This window comes from Nanorana parkeri, unplaced genomic scaffold, assembly GCF_000935625.1.
Source record: "Nanorana parkeri isolate BGI_ZX_2015 unplaced genomic scaffold, ASM93562v1 scaffold276, whole genome shotgun sequence".
Classification (NCBI taxonomy): domain Eukaryota; kingdom Metazoa; phylum Chordata; class Amphibia; order Anura; family Dicroglossidae; genus Nanorana; species Nanorana parkeri.
In genome coordinates this window covers 846565-859096 of record NW_017306544.1, presented here as the reverse complement: position 1 = coordinate 859096, position 12532 = coordinate 846565, and the positions used below count along the sequence as shown (strand labels likewise).

Here is a 12532-nt window from a genome sequence, read left to right as displayed (position 1 = left end):
CCCCCTTACATCAGTGTCCCCAAAGCTCCCCGTTTACATCAGTCTCCCATCACATTAAAGTCCCCAGAGTTCCCCCCTTACATCAGCGTCCCCAGAGTTCCCACCTTACATCAGCACTCCCAGAGTCCTCCTCACATCAGTGCCTCCAGAGTCCCCTCATACATGATAGTGCCCAGAGCTCCCCCTTACAAGATAGTCCCCAGAGCTCCCCCTTACATCAGTGTCGCCAGAACCCCCCTTACATCAGAGACCCCTCTTACATAAGCATCCCCAGGGACTCCCCTTATATCAGTGTCACCGGAGCCCACCTTAGATCCCTCTTACATTAATGTCCCCAGAGTCCCCCCTCACATCCATGTCCCCAGGGTTCCCCTTACTTTGGCATCCCCAGATGTAATGGCTAATGGGGGTTGTCGTAAATGCGCCTGCGGAGAGTCTTCGACATCTTTCCGACGTAGAACGCCCCGCAGGCACAAGTCATCCCATTGTGCCACAATTCACATAATAATTAGCTATTCATTTTTTACCATTCGGGGCTGTAATCTCACTGGACTGACTTACACAGGAACACTGATAACAGCTATTGCACTTAAAGGTTCCTCTCTGATTGCTGCGGCAATCAGGAGAGTCCTCATGGAAGAAACTATGAACAATTGAATCTCAAAAAGATTTTGAACGACGAAATATTAATTCTGGTGTCTCTTTCCCATATTTCCTCACGGTGGCATCTTTCATTAAAAGCATGTTTGTTGTTTGGGGGCGTAGCCAACAGCCGAGGGAGATGGTCGCATACTAGAGGAGCTCCGGTACCAGTGTATTCCTGGGGCTAGATTCTGTGCACAGAGGATCTTCTTTTGGTCCCTTACCTCCTTGTCTGTTCCCGGAGTCCTTTCTGCATGATGGGGAAGCGCACAGCGAAATGAGGACCGTTTTTTTTTCCAAACGGCAGGCTCGCCAAAGAAACAAGATGGTGCTGGTTTGTCACGTGCCTCTCCTTCTCTGGCTCTGTCCGAAGGCCAGAATGAACACAAAACGAATGCTGCCGCTCCCTCTGGTTGCTGCGCCGGCTCTTCTCCCAACGCACGCCCGGCGAAGTCGAAGCCTACACGTGACTCTGCAGAATCCTAGGTACACTCTGATACTGTTGACGATGACACTAGGGAACTGATCGAATCTATTGATGATTACCCTACTAAAGATCGCCCTTTAATGGACACTACAATGAAAGACATGCTTGTCTCTCTACGTAGCTCCCTCCTTATGGATATGCTCTCAGCTTTACAACAACTCAAGGGGGAAGTTAATGCCCCAGGTGACAGGGTCAGCCATATCGAAGACAAAATGGGGGACTATGCTGAAGCTCACAATGATCTTGTGGACGCCCACAGGGATAATGAGACCACTGATACTACTACTATTCTCTTTACCTCATAAGAAATCTACTGTATTTCCAAATGGCTTATTATAGAAAACTGGTATGATTATGTGGCGATGTGTACACCCCAGCGAGCGTGACTTCACCTTTTTTTCCACCCCTCATAAATCTTACTCTAGAATCTTTTTCTGTCTGACCAATGGTTGCTCCAAAAAGTAAGCAAGATTACTATACATATTATCTCATGGTCGAACCATGCCCCTATTACGATGACCATAGAACAGTCGGCACCACTGTGGCGGAATAATGTGTCTATCCTCTCTATCCCCAAACATTTTTGCTACAGAAATTATAAGAATATTTCTCTTTGAATGCTACTTCCAACGTGAGTCCTTCTACTCTCCGATGTGCACACAAGGCCCTTGTTCGTGGTGTTCTCATTCAGTTAGGTACAAGAGAAAAGAGGAAGAAGACGCAGCATTACAAAGCTCTGTTTTGCTAACTTGAAAACCTTAGAGACTTCTCATAAACACACTTTAGACACCATTACTTACACTGCATTACTACAAACGAGACATGAACTGAAATCCTTGTTGTTATCTGAATATGACTATAGAATGTCCAGACTTAAGACTATAATACCTTCAAAACAATAGAGCTAGTAAATTGTTGGCGGCTAGACTTAAGAATAGGCGATCCAATCCTAAGATATCCTTGTTGTACCACCCTGTTACTAATCTACCGCTGCGGAATCCTAAAGATATAGCGGGTGCTATTGCCCACTACTATGAATCTCTTTATAATTTACATAAGGATCCGAAAGTACCACAATCTACTGGATTCTAGTCCATTACCGACTCTTTCACAGTCCGATCGTTTTTCCTTATCTGCCTCTTTTACTTTAGAAGAAATTTAAAAAGTAATCAAATCTCTCCCTTCCCATAAGTCTGCTGGGGTTGATGGATATACAGGTGAATATTATAAGTGCTTTTTGGACACCATATTTTTTTCCAATGTTTAATCTCCCTGGCGGTCTGATTATCTCAGTATTTTTTAAGGGGTTTTCTTCTATTTTGTTTTTTCTTTCTATTTTTTACTTTTGAATTTCCCGCTGGTTTCGCCCCCCCCTGCAACGCCGGCGCTCGCAGGGAAGGAACCCGGAAGACTGATGCCGGCAACGGCCGGAGGACACAGCGGGGCTCGTAGGGACAAGTTAAGTGACACTACAGTGTAATCCCGAGTGTGGCTCGGGGTTACCACTTTTGGTACTGAAAATTAACCCCAAGCCACACTCGGGATTACCGCGAGGAAGGTCAATGACATTATATCCTCTGGATCCTTCCCTTCTGAGATGCTCAGAGAGATCATCCTGGCCTTGCCAAAACCAGGGAAGGAGCCCATTCACCCGCAAAATTTTAGACCCATATCGCTCCTTAATACGGATATAAAGATATATGTTAAAATGGATAGCCAACCGTATGCAGGGATTAGTCGGGGCCCTTCTCTAATCCTAGCGATAGACACGGAGACGGCATTCGATAGGATCCACTGGGAGTATCTATCCCTTACGCTGAGGTGCTTCAGACTCGATGGTCCTTTATTGTCTGCCATTTTAGCACTTTACTCCTACCCTACTGCACAGGTGTAATCCTCTAGGATGATGTAACACACCTTCGGTATCTCGAATGGCACCCGACAGGGCTGCCCTCTGTCACAGATTATATTTTTTCTACTTATAGAACCGTTAGCTATTGCTATCAGGAAAATAACCCTAACATTTGTGGTATTTTAGTTGTTGATGTCGAGCATAAATTGGGCCTATTTGTGGATGATATTGTCCTTACATTAACATCTCCTGCTTCTTCCTTAGTTGAGGCACTGAAACTTCTTTGTTCTATTTGTATCCATCTCATATTATAAAAGAAATGAGGGGAAATCTCAAATTCTTGCCATAGGGTTCTCCCAACTGGATAGATCTCTCCTACAAACACGATTTCCTTTTACATGGGCAAATTATTGTATTACCTATCTTGGCATAGCCATTACTCCCACTGTATCCATTCTTTATGAATGCAGTTATGAACCCCTCTTACAGAAAGTTCAAAGTAAACTTACCTTGATCCAGAAGTTTGAATTATCCTGGATGGGAAGAGTCGCGGCATTTGAGATGAGCGTCCTTCCGAAAATGTCATATTATTTCTGCACTCTCCCCATCCCTATTCCAAACAATTTTTTCATACGTATCCAATCTGTGGTTAATTCTTATATATTGAAGTGGAAACGAAGCAGAATTGCTAAATCTATATCGTGGAAGCACACGTCGATTGGGGTTATAGGTCTTCCTAATTTGAAAGACTATTATAGGGCTACTGTTCTCACACAACTCAGAACTTGTTTAAAGATTCATGTAAACTGTGGTATGGCTTGGAGAGTTCTATTTTACCTGGGGGTGACCTACTGGTCTGGCTAGTGGCTGCGTCCATGAAACCTAGCCTTTGCTTAGTGGACCATTGTACTATACACGCTTAATTTCAAGTGTGGAGATCCATCCTTCTAAATGATAAAAGCTCCTCACCGTCTTTTAATGTTACTGTACCTTTAAAAGATTATGAACTATTAATTCCGCACCTCAATCTCAACTCTTGGAGACAACAAGGTTATCTAACACTACCGCCCCTAGAGATTATAGCAACATTTATGGATAGCTACAGGCTCTCTAAGTCATTTCTTAACAGATCAGTCTACAGTAGCCTGAAGTCTGACTGGATGCAATGGGTTGCCTTTTATCAAATAATTTCCACCAATAAAATCTATACATTTTACATACATCTCTGAAACAGGAATGCTTACCTGTGACTTTCCTCCAGCCCCATCCACTGCCAAAGTAACAGAGAGAGCACAGCAAATCACATGGATAAAGAAAAATGAACCAAAGAAGTTACTACAGCCGAGGGCCAACATTTCCTAAAAGAAAAGTATTGCTTGTGTTCAGCACACATTTTAAAGATTAATTACAAATGGGACACTAGTCATTAGTGTCTACAATTATTGATAAATTGGAAATTCTTTCATGTATTTATTATATTTTCCAGTCACAGAGTGTGATAAAATTATACATTACTCATCAGACTGTATTCATGTTTGATAATAGCTCTATTTCTGCACTTATAGTGGCCTCAGCGATCCTCCAGCAGTACCAGATTTTCCACACTCTCAGGGGCTGCTCCTCAGGGATTTCCAAAACACATGTAAAAAGAACACCTCAATGTGTAGAACCGTTTATTAATAAAAAATGTAAAATCAAATAAATATACTCACAAAAGCAAGATTCAGAACACCTTATTGTACAAGGAATCTGTAGAACCACTACACTGATAGCCATGAGGAGAATCTCATCCCTGGCACAGTTTACAACATCCGCCGGTCACAACAGTATCGGCGTGGGCCGCTGTAGGCTTCAGCTGACTCGTTTCTTTGGCACGCCCCCTTCCTCAGAGCCATGTTGGCATACCCTGTGAATGCATCAGCCGAAGCCTACAGTGGCAGGCGCTGATATTGTTGTGACCAGCGGCTGTTGTAAGCTATGCCAGGGATGAGATTCTCTTTATGACAGTCATTGTGGCGGTTCTACAGATTCCTTGTACAATAACACATTCTGAATCTTGCTTTTGCGAGTATATTTATTTGATTTTACATTATTAATAAATGCTTCTACACATGGAGGTGGTGCTCTGTCTTTGTGCTGTATTTAGTATTCATGTTTGGCCTTTCTAAATTCAGTGCCTTTAAAGTTATGGATAAATGCCACACTGGCATTTTCCTTCCATTCCTGAGAAAATGTCACACTGTCCTGGTATCAGTGCTGGATTTTCCCCACTTGTCCAGTTTCCGTGTCAGATTTCCCCCTCTGTCCTAGGTGCTTGGCTGTCAGCCTATGTGAATTTACAGAACTGCAGCTAATCTTCACTCGTCCTTCCCTATTTAGGTACAGCTCACTTGTTGCTCTGGGTTTGAGCAACAAGTCTGCTTTCTCCTGCTGGATCCTCCCGTGTGTCTTGTTATTTTAGTTAGAGTTTCTGGAGTCATTCCTGTATCCCTTGTTCCCCTGGATTCTTCATGTACCCCCTATGGTTTACCTGCTTGGCTGTTACCCTCCTTGCTGTTCTTTGTGCCCCTGCTTACTCTCATCCCTCGTTGTTCCCTGTGGTAGTGCTGTGCATTCACCTGTGAGATGTTAGTGGCCATACTTGTCTGTCCACTGATTGCTATTCACTTTTGTGTGCCCTCTCTGCAATGCAGTGTGTCTGCTTTCCCTATCTGCCCTGCTCTCCCTGAGTCACATGTGCTGAGTTCCTTGTTGTTGCACTGTGCCTTCATTTTAGGTATCCCCCTGTATGCCCATCCTCACTCCCTGGGAGCCTTCTCCTCCCTTCCTTCCGGCTTCCATGTGTGTATTTCCTTTACAGCTCACTTCTGTATTCACACAGTCCATGTGTGTATCTGCTTCTCTGCCCTACACCTTTGTATAACACATGTTCCTAGTGTTAGACTCATTACTTGTGCCCTGTGTTCCTTGTATGCACGTCTCCTGCACGTCATTCCTCAGTGTATTCTGTACTATAAACTTTCCCTTTGTTCTATTGTGCATCCTGTATCAAGTCTGTCTGCATCCGTTGCTACCTTTCCACACATCTAGTGTACAGTCTATTGCTCACTACACTACTACTACTACACTACTCACTGCTGCACTTGCCACTAAATCCTGTATCCTAGTGGTGTACTGTCTTGGACTCCTGCATAGTTCCTGTTGCACCTCTGTCAGCTGTGTCTGCATGGGTGTGTTGAAGGGCTCTAACCTGGGAGCTGCCCTGTCACACACCATCCTCAACATCAGAGAAGACCAGGCTCTCTTTAGACCCTGCGCCTATCGCACACCCACTTTTTCTGTGCACTCTGTTACTGGTTCCTTGAATTTAGCATAACTTGTGTCCTTTCACTCCCCACGACCTGTGTCCTAGGCCTGTTCACTGTTCTGGACTGCTCTGCAAAACCTGGCGCTCACAATCCCTAGTTCCCCACTTTCCAGATTGTGGCAGAAATACTACAGTAAATATATGCAAAGAAAGAGGGTACAAAAGACATTCCCTACATTTACCCACTTTGCATGTAGTTCTGGTGTCATGGTTTGTACCAAGTGTGACAATGATGTAAATTTGGATGGCATTTGAATGAGACAAGGATTAACACTAATGTTGATTTAATGTGTGAGATATCTTCTGAGTTCTGACACATTACATGTGTTGAGGACAGTCTCTCCACTTTGAAAGTCAAACACTGGCTTTATACATATCTGCATTCAGCATACATTAATTTTAACTCAATGGTTAAAAATGTTGTACATTTAAGAATCTTAAGCAAATCTTTCATGGTAGACAGCATAAGATCTATATCTCAGAAACAGAATTCTTGATAGAGCTTTAGCTTTAGGGTTACAAGGATAATTTTCTGCAGTTAAAGCTATTGTCTGGTACCTTTTGGTCCCTAATTATGTAGCTATGTGCTTAGTCTACTAACATTTAGAGGGGGTGGCAGTTTGTTTTAATTCATTATTAACCAAATGCTCTATTTGAGTTGTCATCTGTTACTCATTAACAGAAACTGTTACAAACAGAAACTTTTATTCAAACTTAATTATTTATTTGCCCATGCAGGGAAATGTGGAAAGGTCACTTAACTCCCCTCCATACCCAGCAACACATGCTCACCTTTTTTATTCCTTTGCTGCTCTGTTCAACTGTACTGGAGGAGGAAAGCCCTGTGTAAGCTCCCCACCATCCCATCTTGTCAGAGCTTACACATAGCTATGGACCAGTTCCAGGCCCCATGTGACAGTTGTACAGTATGTTCACCCAGGAGTGCTAGTTACTTAATTTCTCTCCTTGGGGGGTGGTGCAAACTGAGTGGTAGGGGAGTTAAGTGACATCTCCCTTGCCTTGCAGGACCCTGTTAAGTGAAAGGGACTCATTATCACATTATCACACAGTTGTGTGTTATATTGCTATACAATATTGTTCATTATAATAGTAAAGAATTCATAGAAATGCTATTATATGTAAATTGCTGATCTGTAATACAAGTCCACTTTCCAAATAAAGTAGAAACCTTTTCACCAACAGAGTAACATCAATATGCAATTACTTATAACAAGCCATGTGATTCTAGCTTTTAGAAATCCTGTGCATGCAAAAAGAGAAGATAATTTGAAAATGTTCCTTTGCAATTTGTTTTGCAATGTACTCATAAAGTGGGATAAGGTTAACTGTGGCTTACCAGCCACTATGAAACTGAAGATGTGGTATGTTAAACTGCCAGTCTGTAAGACCACAGGCTGTATCCCCCTTTTTTTTTTTTTACTACATTGCATGTCAAAGAGCCTTGGACAAACTAATAAAGATTGGTACTGCAGAAGTCTAACCTGGTTTGCGTCAACATCGTAACCATGTCTTGCTCCTAAGGTCCTGCCCATGGCAAGGTTAATCACGTAGCCAACAATAGCTAGGGAGAATGCTGTGCCAAACATTTCTCCCCACTGACTGACTTGCGGTAAGGTAGGAGCCGGAAATCTGCAAGTTAGGCAAGTATATTATTGTTACAACAGCTTTCCCATGCTACTTTTTAATTTTATTTGATGCATTTATATCTTTCTTAACGTATAATATACTTTTAACAATAATAAACTTTTTTTGTTTAATGTAATATAGTCACAGGCTTATAAGCGGTGGGCTTACAAGCCTGTGACTATATTACATTAAACAAAAAAAAAGTTTTTATGTTCTTTTTATTACTTAAAGTGACATTAAACCCTCAGATTTGTTAACATAAACCAATACTGTAATGTGCGCCTTACTGTAATCCATGGTTATTTCCCTTCTCTTTGCTGCTCTTCCTTTTAACTCTGTATCTCTTCTCATGCTCAGCAGAACTTCTGTTTTGCAGCAGACTGCCTTGTCTCTGGAATGGATACATGATGTCTGTGTGTAGGTTTGCAACCTGAGCCAGCACTACAGGAAGAGGCACTCAGCTGCAAAGGGAAGTTCTCCCCAAGCATGAGAAGAGATAAGGATTTAAAAGGAAGAGCAGCAAAGAGAAGGGAAACTACCATGGATTACAGTAAGACGCACATTACAGTATTGGTTTATTATATTATTGTTACAACAGCTTTCCCATGCTACTTTTTAATTTTATTTGATGCATTTATATCTTTCTTAACGTATAATATACTTTTAACAATAATAAACTTTTTTTGTTTAATGTAATATAGTCACAGGCTTATAAGCGGTGGGCTTACAAGCCTGTGACTATATTACATTAAACAAAAAAAAAGTTTTTATGTTCTTTTTATTACTTAAAGTGACATTAAACCCTCAGATTTGTTAACATAAACCAATACTGTAATGTGCGCCTTACTGTAATCCATGGTTATTTCCCTTCTCTTTGCTGCTCTTCCTTTTAACTCTGTATCTCTTCTCATGCTCAGCAGAACTTCTGTTTTGCAGCAGACTGCCTTGTCTCTGGAATGGATACATGATGTCTGTGTGTAGGTTTGCAACCTGAGCCAGCACTACAGGAAGAGGCACTCAGCTGCAAAGGGAAGTTCTCCCCAAGCATGAGAAGAGATAAGGATTTAAAAGGAAGAGCAGCAAAGAGAAGGGAAACTACCATGGATTACAGTAAGACGCACATTACAGTATTGGTTTATGTTAAAAAATCTGAGGGTTTAATGTCACTTTAACTTAATTGCTAGGGGTAATAAGTTTAAAGAAAATTAATTTAAGTAAAATAAATGTAAAAATATGTCCCCAAAGTCCCTCGTCCCCATGAACACATGCATACTAGTGCAAACATGTGTTGGGTACACACACTTAAGAAAATAACAATTGCGCTACACATGTTAGATATTGCCGTGTGTGCCAGAGTGAGAGCAAAAATTATAGGGCCATGATTTATGGTTAACCCTAAACTGATGGTCTGTACAGGCTTTTAAAGATTTGCCTATGGAAAGTTTGGGATACTGTACTTTTTCACTGTTTTATGGGTACACAAAATTTTAAAGCTTGGCATGTTGGGTATTTATTTATTCGACACAACCTCATCTTTTATATTGTACACAAAATTGGGTATTGTATTGTGTTTTTGTGCACTAAAATTAACTTGTGTATTTTGTACTGAAATTTTGGGTTTGATAGTTGTGCTAATATCATGTGACATAGAAGTTTGCACTTGCCACCATTTTATTCTACAAGGTCTCTACTTCCAGGAAATAAATAATTCTGTGGGGGGGGGGGGTTAATTAATTTGTAGGCCTAAAATGTGTGCAAACCCCCCCACACACACTCACAAAAACGGATCTGGCAGTGAAAGGGTTAAGTTGCATGTACTGTTATGGAACAGTACAATTCTCACAAACAGCATCAGCATCACTATATTCTGGCATCACATATTTTGCATGTGTAACTGATTTTTTAAGTTTTATTTTATTGCTAGGCTTAAAGGAAAGTTCCACTCCACTTAAAAAAAAATAATATAGGATATAAAATTGTTACAGAAGCCATTTTGTATTTTAATGTTACTTAAAACTACATTTCCATTTCCATATGAAGTCCCTAAAAATTACTAAAACTCTTAAGAAACAATCCATGTTTATAAGGCAACCTGAAAGCATTCTGTACAATACTGGTATATGGAATGCCCCTAGAAATGTCAAATTATCTGCTTGTGTGATTGGCTCGCTGATTTTCTCAGATGTTAACACTACCTGGGCATACGCAATATGCGCGTTTGCCGCGCGTTTCGTGCCACGCATTTTTACAGTGACTTGCGGTAAAAGAAACGCGTGACAAACGTGCGTTTACGAGGGCTATAAGGCTGTATCCTAATGGATACACGCGGAAAACACGCCCCAAAGAAGCTCCTGTACTTCTTTGGACGTAGGGTGTTTACGCCCAGGTGGGAACCATGCCCACAGGCAATTATTGGTTTTCACATGCTGAGCGTTTTACAGCGCGTCTACGCACTGTAAAACACCCAGGTGTGTACCAGGCCTAAGATACAAGCAACATTTTAGGCATCCCTAGCAAGTATGTTATCCAATAGAATGCTGGAGAGCCACATTAGGGTCTCCACACATAATCAACATGATTCAATATACCTAAATAAAGGTGCAAAAAAAGGGCCCTGCTTAGTGTGTGGGGCGTAATACGCCACTATAGTAGGTAAAACATCTCCCAAGAGCTCCCTAAGTATCAAATAACGGCCTTCCGCTTTTGATATTTCAGAGTGGCATGTAAATGTTATAGACCTCCCAAAATCTATTACAACTCCACGCGGTATAGTCTTGGCATTTGCCAAGATTTGGGGGTAGTTTGCAGAAAAATATCTAGGGCAAGAGCTTTACTAAAGTGGGTCGCTTGTAAACATACAATGTCTGTCGGTATGGACTGGAAAAAACGGAAAGCCTTATTCCGTTTTACGTGGGGAGTTAACCCCCTGTATATTAAGGCCTGGTCCACACCCAGGCGACAGCGTTTTTGCATGTCTTAACATGCGTTTGTGATGCACGTTTTTGCGCCTTTTATGCGCATACAGCAAAAAGTCCGTTTTTGTGAGCTGATTGTTGCTCATTGATGTTAATGAGAAAAAGCGCATAAAAACGTGCAAAAACACAGCAAACTGGCATTTTCAAACATTTCCCATTGAGTCTATGGAGCCAAAACGAGCTGTAATATGGCAAAAAAAAGCTCCTGTACTTTTCCTAGCTATAGGCATTTTGCTTATTGTAACAAAATGATCAGATGTGAACAGAGCCATAGAAATGAATAGGATTTTTGGGGGGGCAGATTTTTGAAGCGTTTTTATAGGGCATTGTGAACCAGAACTTAAGGTTATAAGCTTCATAACTTAAAAAAGGAAAAATTGCTACCAACTTTCTGCTTTGCTATCAATTGTTGGGAGCTCCCCAATACCCTGGGGGGGAGGGAAAGGAAGGAAGGAGAGAGAGAGAAAAAACAACCCCCACACCACACATTCACTACCTCATTCTTCAAAAATCCATTCAGCCATAATACACTTTGCCACCCATCCCAATGTGTCCCTCCAACTAGTTCTAAATTGTAAACCAGCCTGTGTGGCAACACACCTTTGTGGGGAGGACAAGCCTGTGCAACTGTGAGAGAAACATTTGGGACTAGTCTTGGAAACAAAGAGGACCAGTGGGTCAAAGAGGCAAAACGCTAAAGGTAAAAGCCAAGAAGCTTTATCTGTGTTTTCGTTGCTAGTACTGTGGATACTTTATGTTTGGAAACCCCTGCGAGGGAAAACCGGTGTGGACTTTTTTTTGTTTGATTCAATACAAGTGGGCAAAGAAGACCTTAAAAAGAAGTAAGTGAGTGGAAGTGTCCTTAATGTGCTACCATTTTAAGCTAATTCTCACAATGCAAAAAAAGAGAGTTTAATTATACTTTAATTCTTTCCATACTGAAAAAGAAAAAAGAAAGCAGCTATGTGATAGCAAGCAGTGATAAATACCACTATCCCCAATCCGTGATACTTTCTTAATTGTTTCCTCATAACCAGCTCCCAATGAGCATATCCCTTCATTAAATCCATTGTTCCCCCTCATCAAAACCTTTAGAACCTGTTGGTAGTGAGTACAAATTTGTGTCCAACTATAGATTAAGAAACTATAGACCCCTGATATCTCCCCAGAGCCCCCGACAGTAAAGTTAAAAAATAAATAAATAAAGTTTCAGCAGAAAATATTTTTTATTTTTGGTTTCGGTCTGAAAATTCAATTTCGGTGCACCTCTAGTGAACAAGAACACGTAAAAAATATATGAAAGAATTTTCTCAAATTTGTCTGCAAAAAGGTTAGCAGGAGTTCCTCTTAGGGCTGCATATCTAAATAGCCAACATAAGCTTAGGGTGGCAGGTCTACCAAGGGTGGTATACAATCACCCACACATCATGTCAGTAACACATAACCATGTATAATAAATGGTTCCAAACTGCCTCCTTGACTGCCAGTGCAATCCAAAAGGTTCCTTATTGTTGGCCTCAGCCCTCAGTGTACCCATGATGTCTGATCTTATAAGTATTATA

At 41.3% G+C, this 12532-nt stretch overlaps 1 protein-coding gene across 1 annotated transcript in view; it reads right to left on the bottom strand.

Annotated features, from left to right (window-relative positions):
* SLC26A9 (solute carrier family 26 member 9) overlaps positions 1-12532 on the bottom strand; it is a 66042-nt gene that overhangs the window by 35903 nt on the left and 17607 nt on the right. The window contains exons 8-9 of the mRNA XM_018557257.1: positions 7851-7998; positions 4226-4339 (exon numbers count right to left, since the gene is read on the bottom strand). Coding sequence (XP_018412759.1) covers positions 4226-4339; positions 7851-7998 — 262 coding nt within the window. The remainder of the gene's footprint in view (positions 1-4225; positions 4340-7850; positions 7999-12532) is intronic.